A 22,155-nucleotide genomic window follows, 5' to 3' on the forward strand; every position below is an offset into this window, starting at 1 on the left:
TAATATTGTGTAGTTTTGTAAGGATAAAATTCCATCCCTCAGCTGGCCTCCTGATTCTAATAGCATGTCCTTCTTTTCACTGCATGACTAAGTATTGTATATATTTTAGAAACTTGTGACAGAAGTGTAGTGAAACTAATGAAGAGCTGAAATTTTCATTTTCACTTATCTAGTTTGTAAATTTTGAAAGTCTCATTGAAAATTAGTCATGATTGAAGATGAACCTCAGAGCTGGAAAAAAGAGAGTTAAAGCTTAGTGCTTTGAGCATGCGGTATAGTTCTAATACTATAAGCACAGTTACAAACACAACAGAAAGATGTCAAAAACTCAGAGCTCAGTAATGACAAAGGAAATGGCTGCTTTTTTTTGATAGGAAGACCCAGAACATGATTTTGTACCAAAACGTCCAGTACATTCTGGACACCTAAAGAATGACTTCACATTTTAACTTTGAAGCCTACATCTTCAGAAATAACTGGAAAGTTTATGAAGTCAAAGTGCTGCAGTTTAAATTTGCCAGGCAATGATTCTCAGACTGTCAGATCCTTGCAAGATCTTTCTCCAATGTTTCACAGCTCAATGAAGGTTAGCCCTTAATGAATGAGGGCTAACTGTATTTCATTACCTTGAGTTTATCACAGGTTAAAAGCATGAGCATGGACCAGCTCCCTCAGATCAGCAAACTTAAAATAACTCATGTTTTTTTGGCACTTTGTTCTCATGTGTGCAAGTTCTAATTTCTTCTGCTGAGTGACAGATATCCATCCTATAAAGGCACTATAGGGCTTTAAAACTTATTAAGGTACCAGAAACTGAGACTTTAAGTCACCAACCAAGTCACAGGCATAAGGTACACAAATACTACAAAGTTTTCCCAGTCAGCCATTGGATTGGGAAGGGAGTAAGAAGTTAGGCCTCTCATCCCTGACTTTGTAACAGACTTGGACAAAACATAGAGGAGGACTTTAAGTTTAAACTTTAGCCTTCTAAACAGGAGGCGTAAAAAGGAAGCTATGGAAGTACATTACTGCATTTTCCTACAATATTAATACAGCATAATATTTGCTATGTGTTAAATTCCTTTGTTGATGATGGAGATGTACTTTCATAATAGTTGCCAGTGAAGGGGACAGTCCCATCCATTCCCTGCCTGCCACCCCTTTGGAACACTATTTTAAAAAGCACCCTGTTTTTAAGCTGTATCATCTCTCTCATCTGTCTGCATGGCTGCATAAGGGCTAATGTGATACAAGGGACACTGTAGTGGTAATAGGGTCTTAGATCAGTTTAAACCTCCCATGAAACTCCACCTAGTCAACTGCATCTTACTTGGGTAGTGAAAGGAGTGGTTTCGTGGCAGCTTCCCCCAGCCACAGTATTCATATCTTCCCAGCTGCACAGTCCCGCGCCCTCGCCATGCAGCCCTGCATTAGGCTGGGCCACACTTCTGTGGGGAGCACACAATAAACTAGTGAGCTAGGCTGCCCAGATTCTGGCTCAAATAGATAATGGAGGTGGAGAATGACTCTTCCAAAATAGCCTCCTGAATTAAGCTAAAGCTTAAACCTTTGCAAAGACCTACCCTATACAACTGACTATACAGGACACTAGCCTCCTAACGTAAGCACCTTAAATTAGATGCCAAAAGTTGAATAATGTGTGTATCTTTGTAATGCACGTTAAAAGCAACCATACACAGTGTTGAACACCTTTGCAGAGCAAGGTGCGCTGTGGAAGCACTCTTAATGCAGCGTGACCTTGGGAAGATCCCTTGATCTGTATCTTAACATGTGCATCTTTAAAGGACAGATATTTGTCTTGCCGGGAGTGTTACAAAGCACTGTGAGATCTTTGAATGCTATGCATTATGAACAAAGACTTTTGATAATGTTGTTTCAAAGTGGTTAAGTTTTTGTTCTAATTGTACTAGTGGAGCTGAAACACAGACTGCTTTTGTGACACTGACAGAAGGGAATGTTAGGGTAACTCACAAACTTACCTTGTCATGTGGACTAGAATTTGGTCTTCTGAGCCTGGTGCAGTATCCCAGCATACATGCTATTGTATTATTTTTTACTGGGCAAAACTGTTGAGGACTTGTTACATAGTATATAGGAATGAGCCTGCTTAGCAAAGTCTGAATTTGAAGGATTTTGGCTACTCTATAATGAGAGAATTACTTGTCATTGAATATGAAGAAAGCAATTTTTTTGTTTCTAAATTTCGCAATAACACGAAAACTCTTATCCCATTTTAGTGATGTCCACATCTGGAGATAAAGGTAGTTAGGAATCTGACTACAAGGCAAAATAAGTCAAAATTATCTTCATTGCTATGTTCTTGAGGAAGAAAAGCTGCTAGAACTGAAGCATTTCACTCAATTTGGTTCATGTTATATCTCAAGTTTAATACTGTCTAATACTGAAGAAAAAATGCCTGCACACCTGCAGTCAGTCAGGCAACAAGGATGAAGTAACTGACAGGACAGCATTTTGCTTGCTTTTTGTTTTGAAACTAAAGCAACTGTTAAGTTTTCCATAAGATATAAGTGGTGCTGTGTTGATGTTGGGAAAGGGGGAAGGAACTTTACACGGGTCAGCTGCTTGCTCTGGGGATGTAAGATTTTTAGCGTTGTGAAATGTTTTGTTAATTTTGTTTTATGCAGAAACCTTCAGTCAACCACAAATGTTAAAATAATTGTTAATATTAGTATATTAAAGATATTTCATGTCAAGCCATACATGACTTTATAGTGTTTGAAAACAGATCTGTTTGTGTGTCCAAAGAAGTGAGTGCCCTGACAACAGCATAACAATCTGATACTTCTCTAGATAGTGACCAGAGGATGTGAAACCACGGAAATGACCCTTCGGAGGAATGGGTTGGGCCAACTTGGATTCCACGTGAACTTTGAAGGGATAGTGGCAGATGTGGAGCCTTTTGGTTTTGCATGGAAGGCAGGCCTACGGCAAGGGAGCCGCCTGGTTGAGATCTGTAAAGTGGCTGTGGCAACTTTGACTCATGAACAAATGATTGACCTCTTACGCACATCGGTGACAGTAAAAGTGGTGATTATTCAACCACATGAGGATGGAGCACCTAGAAGGTAACAAGCAACAGTTCTCAGTGTGACATATGTATCTGTTTGGGTTTTTTTCTCTGCTACTGCTTAAACGATGCCTCAGGAAATGGATATTGTCTCTCATAGAATTTTTGGTGGTAATATTATTGAGGCTCTTAAAGCAATCTTTTCCCCAAAATCCCTATTGGCTTATAATAGAAAATAAAATGGGATCCTGTAAGAAATTTAAAGGGAAATTAACTTTCATATGCCTTTGAAAGAGTAAGAAGTAAACTTTAGTGCATCATGACTTGAGTTCTTATGAAAGCTGATGTGACTTCTTTTCTTCTGCAGGAGAATTTTATATTTTAACACTAAATTTGAAAATTGGGAATCCTTCTCTGAAAACTGCATCTTGTCTGTCTTTGACGTTTCTCTGACTCCTGACTGTTGAAAAATACTTTTTTTTTTTCTTATGCTGACTTTTTTACAAAAATACTGAAATACTGGGTCTGGACATACTTGGTACCAAGTATTAGAGTCCTTCTCACTTTCTACAGATGCCTAATTTAGTCATATTAAATAGTGAATTACATCAATGAAGTCATCAGTTAAAGCAAAGAAATCTTGCTACAACATGAAGTAAATGCTCACACACTGAGGAAGACTGTAAGAAAGAGGATTATAGTGACTGTACCATTGTTTTCAAAGGTGAAATGCAATTTTCTCTTGTCAGTGTTCCTTTTTTGGTGACAAAAAGATTTTTCCTCTTATCTCAATTTTTGAATATTATGAGGTGAAGAAGTAGGGAAAAATTAAAACTTTACAATAAAGTGACGTTGTTTCTCAACTACCTTGTCTAGGAACTGTTAATTTGGCTCATCCTAAATGAGAACTGTATCAGAGTAAATTGAATTACTTGTCTTCTTGTAGAAGGCCAACTTTAAATCTCTTGTTGATTTTTAATTTAACAGAAAAAACATTAGATATATGGCTTTTGGCAAGACAACAAGCCATAAAATTTTACGTAGCATGCAGCACTATGAAATCGGTGCCAACTGTACACAAATACTGTTTAATTGATGGCAATTCTCCAAGTAGTCATTGGCCTGATGAATGACACAGAAGTGCCCTCCCCTACCTCAACCTGCATGTCGATGCATTGGGTTTCTTTCTGAAGAAAATGCCTGTGAATGTAGAATATCACCATTTTGCTTAGTTGGATAGAATTTGCAATTAAGCCTCTCTTTGCTTAGCTTTGCTATTCTCACCATCTGCTTCTGGGTATGAATTTTAACTGACTTGTTTGGTATACATTTCCAAGCTGTTTACAGAATATAAGCCTAATGAGCCGATCCTATTATGCTGAAGGTAAAAGCGAGTATTTTATAGCCCTGATGGAAAAATACATACTGTATGAATTGTTTATATCTTCTTTGATACATTTTTAGAAGTAAAACGTTAAAATCCCAAATCAGTGTGTGATACATGGCGCTCAGTCTATGTGTAGGAGGAGTTTTAACTGAGTGCCACCAAACTGGGAAAGATCTGCAAAAACTGTTCTTGTTTATAAATTTTTTTCGTTTTTAAAACTGTGTGCTAATTACTAAGAAAATGATTTTTTAAAAAACTATGTTTCTATTCTAAAATACAAAAAACACCGAAACATTTATGTTCAAGTTCCTTTCAGCCTCTAGTGTAAAAAAGAAATATTCATTAATGCCTCTTTTTCTCAAATACCAACTTCTTACTGAAACAGAAAGCTCCTCATTTTCCCCCTTATATCCCCAAAACATGATTAATGATTTTGATTGTCCAATTTGAAAGGGATCCGTTGTCCAGAGAGTTTTGAGCTTGCCTTTTCTCAATGTTTATAATCTAAACAGAGTAGACAGAAAGCAATATAGGTATCAGGTGACAAGACTGAGAGTTTCAGTTGACAAACATGACCTATGATGTTGTTTGTAAATTATATTAATGAGCAGGGGAACGAAGAGAAGGCAGAAAGGCATAAATTAGCAGAGGTTTGGAGAAATAAGATAGTCTGTCACAGCTACCTACTAGTTAAAACTTGTGCAAATCTGTCTCCCTGTCTCCTGCTCAGTTGCTTGTCTTAGCCATCTGCAATGTCTTATCTTGCAGAATCATAGAAACAGAGAATAGCTGAGGTTGGAAGGGACCTCTGAAGATTGTTGAGTCCATCCCCATTGCTCAAAGCAAGGTCAACTAGAGCAGGTTGCTCAGGGACATGTTCACAGGGTTTTGAATATCTCCAAGGATGGAGACTCCACAACTTTGGTTCCAGTGTTTGATAATCCTTGCAGTAATAAGTGTTTTCACTTATACTTAAATGGAATTTCCTGTATTTCAATTTGTGCACCTTGTCTCCTGTGCTTTTACCGGATACAACTCTGAAGAGTCTTACTCTCTCATCTTTTCTCCCCATGACCCCCTCAGGTATTTATACACATTGATAAGATCCCTCCTAAGCCTTCTCATTCCCAGGCTGAACAGGCACTCTCAGCCTCTCCTTGTGTTTCAGATGCTCTGATCCCTTCATCATCTTTGTAGCCCTTTGCTGGACTTGCTCCAGTATGTTCATGTCTCTCTTGTACTCTGGTATCAGATTTACCCAGAAATTTACAGGCAGTAGTTCTGGATGTAAAATGGGAGTATCTGGAGAACTAGAATCCATTTCACCTTCATTTGACAAGAAATGTCACTGTCGTGGGAGAATCCACGCGTGGCTAGATAGGATAGAATCAGGTCTCTGAGTGATTTCCAACATGTATCTGCGAGCAACAGTTAAGGCAGGTGTGCCAGCTCATCAGGAGAGAACTTTTTTACTGTCAAGTAGCTCTAATAATTATCAGATAACACTCAAAACAGACATACAGATATTTCCTGCAAAGTTGGGGGTCCATCAATCCTTGATCCATGTGCTGCACATGTCTAGAAGAATACTGATTCAAAAGCGGGAGAAAGTTTCACATGTATGCTCCAATAATCGTTGCTTTCATTCACAGCTGGTTTTAGAGATCTTCTTCTAAGAAATGATACTTCAGTCTATCTGACATATGTAGAACAGTAGATTCGGAGGCTGAAATAAGTGCCTTGAAAGTTTGACTCATCCTACAGAGCATATGATCATCTGGCAGTTAAGGTTTTTTTCTCTGTATTTCATCCTTATTTTTCAGGGTAGATATTGGTAGTTCATAAAAAAATTTTACTTTAATGCCATAATCTGGGGTTTCAAGTTCAGCCACTAGGTTTTTGTCCACAGTGCATAAATATAAAAACACATTCATCTTAGTTTCTACATGAATCAGTTGTGTTAAAAATTGACATACATTTACAAGAATATAAATACAATTTTAGTGAAAAAATAATTCATAGTTTCATGAAAAATCCCCATGTATCATTTTATTAATGCCTGTCTTCCATGTGCTGAGATAATCAGCTGATTGCCACTGTGTGAAAGAGTAGCTCCTGCTTAGCTCTGTGGTCTGGGTTTGAAGAATACGAAGCAATGAGGACTTTCTTATTAGGTTGCTTATTAGCACTGGTTCCTTGCTGGGATCAAATTCTGAAGTGAGTTTACACAGATTGGACATGAGTGCCATGGAGTGTCTTGGGAATTATACCCTTCAAATGAAAATGAGTTTCAAGTGTGCAAGGGTGTTTCCAAAGCAGTCCCAGTCCCTTGGAAAAATATCAGCTGAAGTGGAGATCGTTAATCAAGTTCTTAACTTGATTTTTTTCCTATGTTAGCTTACCCACAAATCATCCTCAGTCCATCAGACCTTTATATTTTAAAAGAAAACCAAGGTGTAAGTGTGCATACACTGGGAATATTAGCAATGAACTATGAACAATGAATTTATTTTTTACTGTGAACTGTCTTGTATTAATTTATTTCAGCATGAAAATAAATTATTTGGAATGTTGAAGGTGCTTACAAAGGAATGTTACAGAGGAAAATTCTGCTCAATAAATGTGTTCCATTACTTAATGTAGATCCCTCTACCTATAGTCTTGATAGCAGTATATGCAAAAGCAATCATGGAATAAGGCCTTTCATTTACTATCCTGTAAAATTAATGAACTTGAGACAAAGCTCCTGCTGTTTTCAGTTTGCTCCAGCAATTAAATAATCATGCACAAATTTAGAAATCATAATTATTTGCATGGTACCAGGCTGATATTTAGACAGAAAGAAGAAATTGCTATTTAAAACATAAATTCTTTAAATTACAAAGCAGTATTAGAACATGCTGGTAAGTGTATCCAGATCTGAATAAGTATCTTGTGTCATACTTCTTTCTATGCTATGTCTTTTCCTTCAGAACTGTTGATTTCTTCTTTTGTTGTTGTCAGTATTACTCAGTCCTGCAATGCAGTGCTAGAATTATACACATTTTAACAGGAGAATAATGATGTTCATTCTGATTTCCTGTCACTGGGGGTGTCACAGTAATGCTCAAGGACACTATATCCTTAATCAGTCAAATCCAATCAAGGAATTCAAGTACTTCTAAATCCATTTTAAAGTGTAGATTCTGCTAGAATCTTACTCACTACACTGAAACTTATCAGTCTGTGTTAGTTCAACTACCATGTATAAAAGGAGGCTGCTTAAGAACTGCTTAAGAAACGGTTTCTAGGAAGTTTAGAAAACGAACAAAACTTTAAGCAAAATTTCCAGGGATGGGTGAGAAACAGAAGCTCAAGTACAACTACTGTAAGAGCTGTAGCAGTAGTTTCCATGTGTTGGTCTGAACAAGTAACAGACTTTTTTCCTGCTGTTGTAGATAATTTTGAACATGGAAATATTTTAGTAACTATGACTGAAACAGCCTGTGGGCTGTTGTTAAGTACTACTGCATTTGTTTTGAGGTTGTTTTATTCTCTTGAACTTTGCAAACTCTAACAAATAAAATAAGTGCCATGACTGTGTATTTTTCCAGTCCTCATGCCTGTTCCTCTTAAATGATTGTGATCTTACTAGACAATTGAGCTTTAGGGGTTTTTTTAAGTAACAGATAACCAGCAGAGTATAGAATGTTTGGAAAAATGTTTTTAGGAAGTAGAAGGGTTCAAATCTTCTCCAAGGGTGTTTGCCTTAAGCTGATGGGCTGGTTCATAGGGCCTTCAGGTTTTTTGTTGGTTTTTCCTTCTTTTTTTAAAATTAAGCTTTCTGAGCTAGAAAGAAGTCAGGTCTAGAATTCCTGGTAGGATACTGCCAGACTAACAACACTTGAGGTGGGTTAAAGCAGAAAAACCTGAAACTGAACTTTTGGTTGTAAAGGCTTTGGTACATCCAAATTCTACTTTTAATTACCACTCCTGCTACTATACTAAGAAGGCTGCAAATACCAGGAAACTAGTTTATGATTTTTTTTTAGAAGAAACTGAAAGAACTAGCACTAAGAAAATGTAATGATACTCATTGGAAGCCATATCACTTGCAAAAGGTAATCCTCTGTATCCAACAAAAAATAAAATGGTAGAAAATGCTTAACTTTCTTTACTGTCAGAATTACTGTACTTCTTATAACATTATTAGATTCAAGTAGTGAAACATATGCACTGTGACTTGGCCTGATGGAGACTCTTGGCAAAAACGAACTCTGTCAGAACTCCAGTTAGCACCAAAGATTTTAACCTCGGCTGTTATATCTTAAGCGCAAGTCATAGAATCATAGAATCGTCTAGGTTGGAAAAGACCTTTAAGATCATCAAGTCCAACCATTAACCTAACCCTGCCATCCCACCACTAAACCATGTCCCTAAGCACCTCATCTACCTGTCTTTTAAATACCTCCAGGGATGGGGACTCGACCACCTCCCTGGGCAGCCCATTCTAGAGCCTGACAACCCTTTCTGTGAAGAAATTTTTCCTAATGTCTAGCCTAAACCTGCCCTGGCGCAACTTCAGACCAAATCCCCTCGTCCTATCATCCGTTACCAGGGAGAAGAGGCCGACCCCCACCTCACTACAGCCTCCTGTCAGGCAGTTGTAGAGGGCAATCAGGTCTCCCAGCTTTGTTGCTCTCCTCTGGACATGTTCCAGCAACGCAACGTCTTTCTTGTAGTGAGGGGCCCAAAACTGAACTCAGTATTCAAGGTGCAGCCTAATAGGAGGTCGATGCCACAGTGAGACCTTTTGGTGCTCCCCTTCCCTGTGGCACTTCCCCTGCTGCTCCTCCTGCCTTTGGCATAAGTATGGGCTGCCCTCTTCCCTATTTTTAACATGTCAGGCACCATGTGCTTTGTTTCTTCTCTAAATAACCAAAACATCATGGTTTTCTTCTGCATAAAAGACTTTTTTGTTGTTTAAAAAAATTAAAAGTTGTTTTCTGTCACTTTTTTTAAATTCTTTGGAGCTTTTTTCTTCCCAATATAGTTTTCAAAGAAAAGGATGTATAAACTTGGCCTTTGCCAGTGTATACAATTTGCATTTTAACATCTTTCCTTAAGTCCATTGTACTTGAGAGAGTAAGGCTAAGTGTGTGGCGTTACTATAATCCTTGGGAAGCTGAAACTTTAGTATACTAGCATCTTCTCAATTTTGATTTGCATTAAAACAAAGGAAAATCTAGGCAATTTATGTAACGTATGGTGTCCACCCAGAAGTAGCCTAGTAAGAGGACTGTAAACTAAAAGTTACAAATTTGAAAACAATTCTCTGATGCTTATCGTATTTCTCATTCAAGTAAAAAGTCTTTGAGTTTTTCTTACATTTAGTTATGAGTGAACTCATAGCAGGAGTTATAGTTGCTAAAGTTTGTTATGTGTACAGTTGTTAAAGTCAAGAGGAAAAAACCAAAAATGCCAACCATCTGTTTGTCTCTATGTAGAGATGTAAATAGGAGTTCCAGAGGGGTTATTTTTATTTCTTCTTCTCTCTATTATTCAACATGATTGAAAAAACTCAGGAGAACTACATGGGTTTGGGAATTTTGAAGCTTAATATATTGCCTACTCAATTCTGGGTCAGCAAAGAAGTTTTTCATTGTAAATAACTTGGCCTATATATATCAGCTATTAAATAAACATTTTTTTTAGGATCCATTTTTGTTATGTCTGGGTTGGAATGCACAACATTTCTGCAGAAACTGCAAGTGATTTGATCTTTACCTTGTTGAAAACCTTTTGGGTTCATGGAATCATAGGATAACTCAGGTTGGAAAGGACAGCAGGGTTTTATCTGCTTCAACCTCCCGCTCAAAATGGAGTCAGCTGTGAGGTGAAGCCAGGTTATTCAGGGCTTTATCCAGTCAGGGATTCAAAAGCTCCAGGGATGGAGACTGCATAACCTCTCTAGGAAGCATATCCTACTTGGTTTTCTTTCAGGAGCATCATTTGTGTTTTCCTGTATTTCCTCATGTGTGGTCTTATTTCTAATCTTGTCTCTCCAGTATCTTAAAGACTACTTCAAAATCACGATTCGTTCTGAACTCAGTCCCTTCAGAGCTCAAAGACTTAGATCTCCATTTGGTGCTGTTCCCTCTACTTCATTTGTCCTCTGTTACCCTTCATTTCCATTTCTTAAGTTGGAGCATAATATAACTTTTACATCCCAGACATTGGTTTTCCAGCTCTTCATCTTACAATCTTATGGTGAATTTAGAAGGCTTTTCTCCTTAATGTCACAAAAATATTTCCTATTCATCTGTTTTTCCCAGTGATTCTTCCTTACTGCCAATAGCTTCTTAAGCCCTTATTCCCCATAATTGTTGTCTTTTGATGTAGCTGTTTTCCTATTCTCTGGGATTTGGAAATGTGACTTGCTCTGCTTGTGTCCTAGTTTCCATCAGCAGAGACTGCAGGGGTTGTTACTGCCTTACTGATCATACAAGTAAGCCAAACACCTTGGCTTTGCGGTTTTTTTCTCCTCTTTTATTTCCTGACTAGCTCCTTTCATCCAACCTCCTGTCTGTGTTTCTCTTGTCTTTTTCATAAACAGTGCAGGCATAGAGGCTCTTAGGAGGGCTCTAAATTGTTTGTCAGCTCACTGACACGAAGATTCTGTTTAAAACTGAATAGTAACAACGATCAGAAGGATAATGAGTGTATCTTCATAAAGGAGGGATTGTCAGCTTCAACTCTGCAGCTCTGGGAAAGGACTGCCGGAGAGTTATCACTTGCATTAAACCAGGAATGATAAAGTGGGCAGCAGCCTTCTCTGAGGTTGCCATAAGCAATTGCATACATCTATTTGTGCTAGGAAAGTATTTTAAAGTAAAACTGATTTACTATTTTTCAAATGACATCTCTTTTTGATGTGGTGTGACTACTCTTAGTAGGTTTCTGAGATGTCAGAACTTGGAATTTTTGTCTTAGCTTTTTGACCGAAGTTCTCTTAGACCATTTGAATCTAATCAGATGTCTTGGACTTGCACTGTAGTTGATATAAGGAGCCAAGGGAGTCGATGGGTTATCTCCAGGAGGTACTTCAGAGGGCCAGAGAAGGAGAAATGTATGTATGTCTTATTTAACTACACAGGGTGTCTAAGCAAAACTAAGCTACTAAATTCTGCTTTTCAGTTATATCCCTACAATTATGTGAAATCAATCTATGTTCTATTGCATGGTTTTAATAGATTGCATGATGGGTCCTCAGTCTCATTGTGACACCTTGTGGGAATTGCTATAGGGTAGGAACAAACATGCACTGCAATAGAAGTGATCACTTCCAAGTGCAAAATTTGAGTTAGAACGCAACTACTTATTGTACTGCTAAATATAGATAAAGGCTCCTTATTGAGCAAAATTAAATGTTTTGAACTGAAATGGTGATAGTAAGGTATAATTTATTGGTGCAATACAACTGGTGAAACACCAATGATTATGTTTCTCTACTTCTACATCCCCCTTAGTGGTTCAGATCTGTGATACATTGAACTGAAGTTAAATGGTAACCAGTTATTCTAGTTTTGTTATTACCCTAACAAATCCTTCATGATACACTGAATCTGTAGATAGTTGGGGTCCAAATACCAGAGTCGTACCAAGCAGTTGGCAGTGGTAGGATATAACTGAAAAGAAGGGTTTTCTGTTGTTATCAAAGTGCCAAACTGCTGATCATAGTGTATGGAAGCTTCTAACTTTTCTGTGGAGATTTAACATTCATGTTTAACTAGCATCCTTGCCTAATGTAGGCCCTGCACAGGGCCCTTTACAGAACCTTTATATGGAATCTGAAATTAATATTGATGGCTTGGTTAACATAGTTTGAAAAATTTAATGGGCTGCTTGATAATTGTTTCAGAACATAATGCTCCTTGCAGTAACATTTGAATATTGCCGATTTTTACAGTGGACTCTAAAATTTTCATATGCAGTCATGACCTACTAGCTGTATCGTAGAGTCATGCTCTGTGTAATTGCAGAGTAGGTTTTATTAACCACATTTTTTATAGGATAATACGGCTCTTGAACCAAAGATATTAGTAGGAGTCTGTGCTTTGTGTTAAAGGATTGATTTAATTAATACCAAACTATAGTGAAGGACAGAAAGTGCTATCATTTCTGATGTGTGGTTAAGACTTGGTCACACTTACTTGATAAATAACACAAGTCCATTTTTCAAAATGTTGTACTGAACATAATTGGGAAAGATGTTTGATATCCTATACTTGTTTAACATAAATTTAAATATCTTTTTAAGACCTTAAAATATAGATTCATCTTTACATATTCTTTAAAGTGAATTTAAAAAAAATTAAAACCCTAAAATTAAAAGTGAATTAAAAGCTATCATTCAATACCAGTGCCAATGTATATTCTTTATCCAGTGGAATAAGTAACAATATTATAAATAGAAGCTAGATAATGGTCCGATTAAATATTTAATAGGAAATTGCATTTAATTTGGGTTTTTTTACAGGCAAGATAACTTGCAGTTTGATCCATGGCGGGGGGTGGGGACCCTTGTTGGATTGTAGGCCTGAATTAATTGATTCTCTTTGTTTCTGATATTGGAGGTAGCTACAATTATGACTTTACATATCTCTCTACACTGCAGTATCTGTTCTTTAGGCAGTGCTTGTGAAGCAAAGAAGCATACTTTTTCATATAAATGTTGAATTGATTGGTTTGGCACTTCAAAATTAAAAAGTCTATGTGACAAAGGAAGCCATATAAAGTAGTTCCATTTTAATCATGGAAATTTTTGTGGCGCCAATTACAACAATCATGTTGGGTCTCTATTTTGAATTTAAAAGTAACATTGTTAGATTTTTATAGTGTTTTGAAATAGGCTTGGTTTGTTAGCCATTTTTTTTTTTTTGCAGGAACAGTGCCCTGAATAATTTTCTCATTTATCAGAGGAATACCTTTTAGGGATGTAAACAAACACAGAATTTTACAAAATTTTAAATTCTCATTCTTTGTGGGAAAGCCTGTTGTTTACTATTTTTTTATCATGCTTTAGTTATTCAGTTAGCAAGCTGAGTCAAACTAAATAGTAGTAACAATCCCTTTTGCCTTCAAAACCTGTGGCTATTTTTACAGCACTTTAAGTACTTTATGGGCAGTATCTAATAAGGGATACAATGACAATTACATGCTATAACTTCCTCAATTACCAAGACAAACCGTGAAATCAATATCCTAATAATTAAAGGAGGGGAGGTGATGGTTTGTTTCTAACACTTAAGGTCTAAAGGAATGAAGAAGGGAGTGAAACAATACTAAGAAATCAGCAGAAGGATGATTGACATTGTAGCCTACATAATCGTTCAACTTCCCAGTCAAATAATGACAAACTGTGCATATATGGCCACATGAAAAATTGCGCAGTGCACTGAACTAATATTAACCTTGCTGTGTCATCTGGGCTTTCTTTGTTCTGTTTCTTTTGTATACAAAGCTTTATGAAAGTCTTTAATTGAATAATCAATCTTAGGCAATTTTTTCCTTTAAGAACTTTCCACATTCATATAACAGGGACCTGCTCTGGCAATGAATCAAGGTCACGTTGCTAGAGGGTATTGTCTCTTACACCTCGGTGTCATTTCTTGCAGGCAATGAATGAGGCAGGGAACTTCATGAAGAGAAGAATGGTCTTGGGATACAAGCAGTTGAATATTGCACTGGAGAAATGTATTCTATGTGTGTATTCTTCTGCAGTAGAAATATTTGTGCAATTCTATGCAATTTGCTTAACTCAGCCTTTCCATGGTGTTCATCATTCTAAGAACCCAATATGTTTTGTGGTTTTTAGATGTATGAAACAATTTTTAAAAACAGATAAATGAACTGAGGTAGTTTGAAGTGGTGGTGTGAACAAATGTGGCATTTTGGGGGCAGGGTGAAAGCTATAGATATATCAAGTTGACCTTCTGAAATTAATTGATAATTGTATAGCATTGGTTTCTCTGTAATTTTGTTCCTTGTTTGTGGGAGGAGACTATTAGGGTCTTCTTACCTCCATCAGGAAGCTACAACCAGAAAATCATTCTTGTGAAATTCTCTGATATTGGGAGATAAGAGGAGCTGGAAAGAAATGAGTTTTATACACAGTGAAAGTATGCAGCCATCAAATAATTTCTTATTACAAATCAGTACAGAAAAATGCAACTGAATATCTGACATACTAAAACATAATGCTAGTTATATATTGAGTAATATCTCTTTAATGAATGCTGTCTTTTATGTGCATGGAATGAGATAAAGAGCTCTTTGCTAAAAACAACAGAGAAATTATATTATTTTACTCCACAGACAGAGGACAGTAAAGTTACATGTGCAACAGAAATAATTTTGAAATTTTTTACCTTCTGAGTTCTTAAGCTTGCAACAGTGTTCTTCTGATGTACAGTTTTAGCATGATGCTTTAGATTTTTTAAAAAATAAACAAATAAAAGAAATTCCAGCATATCCAGCTATGCTTTGTCAGCAGAGTTTACTCATGTCAAATTTTACTGCTGAGTTTAATACAGATATTTCTGATCACAGCGTAACCTTAAAGAACTAGGAATTCTGGGTTCTGCTTTGGAGTATTCTAGTGACCCCTCTTCAGCGCTGGTCTTCATCGTGGTGTCTTCTACCCTACACTGGCTACTAATCTCCACTCTTAATGCTTTGTCCTCCATATTTTATAGTTTGTTATTTACCTTTTTCTTATGTTTGAGTGCCAGCAGGGACTGAGATTTAAGGCTACAGGATAAACAATTTGCCTGTTTAGCACCACAAAATTGAGCAGCCTGGAGCATTTGGCTGGATCAGACTGGGCATATACAGAGTATTTACTATATAACTGATACAGTTGCACATGCATCTTCTCAACAACCCAAAATAACATAGTTAGCATTTTTATAATATATATATTTATTTTTTTTTTTTAATCTGTTTTTTATCTGCTTTCACTGACAATGAAAATGTTCTTTTAGTGTTTGGTTCAGAAACTTTGGGGCACAGTAATTTAATGTATGAGAATCTATACAATTTATTTTGAGCCACACATTTGTGCTAAGTCATTTGTCCCAAGACATTTTCCAGATTAAGGCCGTGAACACTTTACACCCACTCTATTACACTTTCTCTAGGTGATTTTAATTTAGTTGGAAATGGTGAATGTTGAGTTCTCAACAAAAGCAAAGCTTGATCAAGGCTCAGCTAAGGAATAGAGCAGAATTGTAGGTGAAACAGAAAAGCAAATTTTCACTATTTCTTCCTCAAATTTATGCGTTGCATTAGAATTATTTAGGGTATCTTCTTTATAGACATTAATTTGGTACACACTGCCTGTCAGAGAAATAATGCAGACAGTATGTGTGAATATAAAATATCTGCAATGATAATCAGTGCTGGCTTAAAGTGGGTGTGAAGCTTCAATTAACTAATTTCTGAAACAAATACAGCAAATATCCCACTGACAGACTGATCTTTTGGGGAACACTGTCACTGCTTCTACCCGAGTTTACACTTGCTGGGAATGCTGCACTCTAAGCTTCAAGCAGAGGTTGTACGCTAAACTGTTTCTGATTTTTCTCTTCCTTCTGCCTCCCCATTTCTCTTCCAGGCATAGAGACCCCCAGGAAGAGAGACAATAGAAAGTGCACTTTGAAAACAAATAGAAAAATATTTACATGCCACTTAATCATTTGCATCGCAGTGTATAGGCTCTGTCATTTGGTGGGGATAAGGTGGGATTGTAAAGGAAAGTTCTCAATACCACTAAGAAATATTTAGTTTGCTGCAAAGCAACAAACTTGTTTTGTACATTAAGAAATTATTTGTGTTTATGAAATTTAAACAAACTAAGGCTGTTATAGAAGAACTTGATGTTTGCTGACTTCTGAATGCCTTGCTTCTACTAGTTTTTATTATGTGAAATTCAAGCTGCAGATTAATTTATAAAAACTTAGTATTTTCTCCTTTTTGATGAGCAAGGAGAGAGTTCAAAAACCTTTCAGCACAGGAAAGCAAATCCTTTATTTTGAAATGTTTCCTACATTTCCTGGTTGGCATGATAGCTCTGAAGCATTCGAAGGGCTGTACAATGCTGTATGAACACCTTTAGGCATCCGGAAGAAAAATATGCATATGCTTCTGACCGTAGAATGCAAGATTTCTTTTTCTGTTCCCTCCAGTGAGACTGATCAGCATTGTTATTTGTCCCGCAGGGGTTGTTCAGAACTTTGTCGTATACCCATGGTGGAATACAAACTTGACAGCGAAGGCACCCCATGTGAGTATAAAACCCCTTTCAGAAGGAATACCACTTGGCATCGGGTGCCGACTCCCGCTGGGCAGCCTCTCTCTCGTGCCTCTCCAATCCTAGGAACATCTGACAGACTGCAGTGCCAGCAGCTTCTCCAGCAGGCTCAGACAGCCATTCCTCGCAGCACTTCCTTTGATAGAAAACTGCCAGATGGTGCAAGGTAATACACTCTCCGTTCAACGCCTGTCATTTTCCTCATCTGCCTTACTTTACATATCTCTGCTTTCTAGAACTTTGGCATGCTCATTTTTTAAGCTTTAATTTATTGAGTTTTGACAATAATTTTAATCCTGAGGTTGTATTAAAGAGCAGTCACTCTGTCCGATTCCCTCTACTTGAAACTTCTGTTGTTTATGATGGAAGTGGGCTGTACTGATGATTCTACCACTAACCTTTCCCTTTAGTCCCAAATCAATAAAGTGGGAAACTACCTTGTCATTTTTTGATCTAAACAACATCCTGTACCCCACCTTTTGGGATCCTATTTAAACAAGTAATGAGCGTAAATAAAATTAACTCATCCCTTTTAAAAATGACTTATTTAATCTCATTACCAAGCTATTGGCATAGTTTCAAAGGGTTCTGTAACTCATTACCAATCCTTATGCTTTGCTTTGCTTTTCATTAAACAAAGCAGAGCTTGTGATTTGAATATGTAACACCTCTTAAATGATGGGATGTTATCCTTAAATGTTAGCTCTGTTCTAATTTAATCATAATTCTTCATAAGATAAAAAGTTAAAAATTTGTAAATACATTTGACCTTTGAATTATTTAGGAAAACCATATGTCTTGAGCAGAACTCTGCCCTTTTTTGTTTGCAATTATTTCTGCTTATGCCCTTTTTCCATGGGGTGATGTAGTTCTACTTTCTAAGGAAAAAAATACTGCATGTTGAAAATAGTTAATTGATACGAAAATCTAAAATCCTAGTCTTAAATAGCTTTAAAAAATTCTGGATTAAATCATGAAATACCACTATTGCTATACTTTCTATCTTATTCAGTAGAAAGGAATTAGTGACTTTTTACATTGTTTTAAATATATACAGATAATAGTAGTACATATTTGAAAATATGTCTCTGTCATGGTCTGGGGAAAGCATACTCCCAGTTATGACCATTTGATCATTTTTATTCTTCTCCCCTACCCCCTCCTCATCCCCTGAAAAAAAGGAAAGGTACATACCATTATAGGAGTTAAGCTTTTCCTAATGTCTTGTTACTGAAACTCTCGGTAACATCTAGCATAAGGAGACAATGCTCTAGAAATGTCTAGAAATACTTCAGGATTTATGAAGCTTTATTAAGCATACTGTATACAGAGAAAAAAATGAAAGCTTGCTGACATACTATTCTTTTCCAAAAAACTTCACAAACATAAGTTGCACTTCTCATAACACTTGGTGAAGCATGTGAAAAAATGATAAGACAGAGGTTATCTCTTGTCATGAAGAAATTCTTGTATCACTTAAACAAAACAAGTGCAATGCAGAAGTGCTATTCTGGGGAAGGCATGGTACAGAGTATAAATAATGAAAAGAGAGGAAAATGATGAACTGTGACATGTGGATCTTGAAACATGAAAAGAAAGTTATCTAATTGGCAAGGTCTTTCCACATGGGAAGAGGCATAGTAGATGGCTTGGCAGAGAGATGGGCTTAAAACAAAAGACTTTGAAGTAAGGTTGATTAATACATATAAGTAGTCTTTGCAAGAGTGAAAATGTATACTCATGCTAGAAAAATGATGAAGAGATTTTAGAGGGTCAGAGACCCAATATCAATTTAGACAAATTGAAGAGTGCAGGCAGGGAGAAACAGGTTGATGAAACAGGGAAGTTATAGCAACTGATCTGAAAATGAGCTAACACTGAAGTCAGTGATAAAATTGTTGGTTTTAGAGATAAAAAGAGGAAGAAGCAACAGAAATGTGGGCTAGATACAGTAAGAGACTTAAGCAGCAACAGTTCAACTACTGTGACATGTAACAGTTAGGTACCCAGTCCCTGGAGTGAAATTAAAAACTGGTACTCGTACAGTTCCTGAGGAGAGTTAAGTGCTTTGAGAAGGCAATCCAAATGTTTTTGTGTTGATCAAGGAGTTCCCTCTAATTAGTCACTAAGAAATACAAGGATATCCTTGAGCTCTACTCCTGTTTTTACAAAATGCCTAATTCTGTGACAGCTGCTCATAGCGAGTGCCTAAGAGTGAAGCTTCAGTCAGACTCACTCTTCTGTTTTTCACACCAAGAAGTCTCTCTGCTTTAGTCCTTGCGTCACACCTGTAGGCGAGTGCATCCTTTCACCTGGAGTCTGGAATTCATTCCTGATAAGCAAGTAGCTGCAACTCTTCTGTAAAGGAACTGTGTGAGCCATTCACTGGCTGGATTCCTGTGGTTCTCCTTTGGTAGCCACATTTTGTTTAGTAGGCTAATGGCTAGACTCTTGTCCAGCAAATGGGAGGCTTGGGATCTAGACATTCTTCAGTCTGGGATAGTACAAACCATTGTCCTGGTTTTGAGGACAGTGTCTTAAACATCAGTCTGGAGGCTGGAAACACATGGGATCATAACTCACCCATTCCTTAATGATAGTTCACTTAAGCTGTGCAAGAAATGCAAAGTTCTTGGTGGTAAGAAGCAAGAAAATGCAACTGAATTCAACTGCAGCCTATTTCACTTGATTGAGAGAGGCTCAGCCCTGTCAATACTTATCAGAGAGAGAGAGTGAAAAACTAGGCACTACACTCTCTACTTATTGTGTGTCTTTGCTGTTAGACAAACTATAATAGCTAATGTCTTTGAAATTTGCAAGCTAAACAGTAAAGTTGCTTATTGAATGTCAGGTCCTTGGGAAAGTGTTGTGCATAAATCCAAAACTACCTCTTTTCACCTCTTCCCCGAGTACATACATACTTCTCTACATATAGCCTTTAAAAAAAAAATGAAAAAAAGAATGGAAATACAGGGAATTCAGGGTAATGTCACTGAGGGAAATTGTATTGTAGTTATAGACTAATATGCACAGAAGTGAAGGGTAGTGGAGTGATCAAATCCAAATTTGAAGATTGCATTTCAACCATCTTGAAATCCAAGAAGAGTAATTAGAGACATTGTTAAGACAAAAGGCTCAAAAGTTTAAATAAGTACAAAATTCATGACATTGTTTTCTTATTCACGAAAATGTTTTCTTATTGCTCTTCTATGTCAAATAATTAATAAAGAAAAAGTATTGATATTACCTCTTCTAAATTACTATGTTGAAAATTAGAATACATGCAAAGTGACCAACAATCATTTCTGATCCATCCGAAGAGCTTCCCACATCTAAATTTAGAGGCCTAATCCAGCTACTCTGACTCTTGAGTAATCCCACTTGTTCAGAAGTAAAGCTAGGTGTAAGGAGAATAGGATTTTGCACTTAGTCTTTCTCTTTTTGTGCCTTTTTTATATATTCAGTGGGAAGTATTTTGTTAGTGATGAAATAAATACCCTTTAAAAATACTTGTTTAAGTTCTATGAAACTAAGATAAAACTGTAAATTCCCCAAATGAGTATAATGAACTGTTTATACTGTATCTGCATTATTTGTAAAAATGAATGTATTTTATAAAAGAAGCACAGCCCAGTTCAAATCTGAAACCCCACAAATACCTCAGTGCACTGTTAATGACTCTAGTCAACATTACAGAAGTTCTCCGAGCAACCAGTCCTCCTCCAGTGACCCAGGACCCAGCGGGAGCAGCCAGTGGAGACAGCAAGTGGGATATGATGGGTATTGGTGCTTTTTATTTATTTATTTATTTTTAATTCTTGCTCTAGCTCCAATGCATCTTCTTTCGGAAGTAAAATTTATGTGGATGTTCCATATCCTAGATTTATTTGCAAAATCTGTAGCATATTTTAAGACATACAGGTTAACTAATTTTTAATGTAACATGTCTGCCAATACAATTTTAAAGCTGTACTACTTTTAACTCTTTAGGGCCAAATTTTTATTTTACAATTCAGGTAAATAACAAACCGTTCTTAGGTTTGCTTTCCCAGAAACAGGCCAGAAAACAGCTAGTAACTCAGAACTGGGATAAAATAATAATTTCCTTTTGCTTCAGTGGAAGGGTACTTGGTTAAAAAATTATCTTTTATGCTCTTCAGAGGTTTTATTTCCTCCTGTGCTTGTTCCAATAGCATCCAATCCCTAGCATCTCTCCTAAAAAAAGGAGCACTTTTTCAGAAGTCTCTTCTACATAAAAGGCTGTTGCAGTGTATAGATGGTTCTTTCACATTTCTGTTAATCTCTTGGTGCTGAAGTTTCAGAAGTTAGCTGTCTGTGTATAAAAGACCACCCCAATATACTGTCAGTTTTGTAAGAATATTATGTGAGACATCTGTTCTAATTTACTTTAAATTTATCACTTTGTTGTATAAATATAGCTGCTGAAAACACTCCTGTTATAAAATATTGAGCTATGGCAGTATCTACATAGTATAATATAAAAGCGTTCCGGACTTGCCACTTGGCTTTCAGAAGCTACTTTTCAGAAAAAATGTGAATATTAAAAACATCAGCTTGACTCCTTGTCCGTAAGGTTAATATTGCTTTGGCATGACAAACATGTTTGTGGATAAGATATTCCATGTAGCAGATATATGGGCAATATCTTGGAGACTCCTCAAGGAATTTCAGAGTACTCACTGAATTCTCTGGCAGCTAAATAGATGCTAATAATTCAAATAAAACTATAGCAATTTTTTTGACAGTAAACACATGAAAATGCATCTTGTGCCATTTTTCCAGCACAGTTATTTCCAATGGCAACCTTGGTTTTAGTGTGTTGCTTTGTTAAATTTTGAGGGTGACAGAGCACTGGAACAGGCTGCCCAGGGAGGTTGTGGAGTCTCCTTCTCTGGAGATATTCAAAGCCCGCCTGGATGAAGTCCTGTGTAGCATGCTCTAGGTGAGCCTGCCTTAGCAGGGGGGTTGGACTAGATGATCTCCTGAGGTCCCTTCCAACCCTTACGATTCTGTGATTCTGTGATTCTGTAAATAATTTAACTTTTGCCATACAATACAAAGCAATGGATCTGGTACTACCTTACCTGTTCCGAGTATAAAACCTGCAAAACTACAGAGTTACTTCATGGGGTTTAGTTCATAAAGCAGTTAAGCATGCATTACCATAGTTCTCCATTGCAAAAGCCTTTGCATATATAACTCCAAGAATGCATTTCTTAAAGCTCAGTGTCTTCTTGGCTGGTTCACACTTAAGATATAACAGCGTGCTGGTTTAAAAACTGCATGTAAATATTTCCATGCACTGTTTGGAAATGTTATGTACTTGCTTGGGGGATATGTGTGTGA

General features: G+C 36.8%; 1 protein-coding gene across 3 annotated transcripts in view; it reads left to right on the plus strand.

The window, feature by feature from the left end:
• SIPA1L2 (signal induced proliferation associated 1 like 2) overlaps window positions 1-22,155 on the plus strand; it is a 118,570-nt gene that overhangs the window by 63,509 nt on the left and 32,906 nt on the right. For 2 of the 3 annotated variants that reach the window (XM_035899716.1, XM_035899718.1), the window contains exons 9-11: window positions 2,833-3,107; window positions 16,697-16,954; window positions 20,485-20,568. In XM_035899716.1, coding sequence (XP_035755609.1) covers window positions 2,833-3,107; window positions 16,697-16,954; window positions 20,485-20,568 — 617 coding nt within the window. The remainder of the gene's footprint in view (window positions 1-2,832; window positions 3,108-16,696; window positions 16,955-20,484; window positions 20,569-22,155) is intronic. The other variant, XM_035899717.1, reaches the window with a different exon arrangement.

This window comes from Egretta garzetta, unplaced genomic scaffold (assembly GCF_000687185.1).
Source record: "Egretta garzetta isolate BGI_Z169 unplaced genomic scaffold, ASM68718v1 scaffold118, whole genome shotgun sequence".
In the NCBI taxonomy this organism is placed as follows: Eukaryota; Metazoa; Chordata; class Aves; order Pelecaniformes; family Ardeidae; genus Egretta; species Egretta garzetta.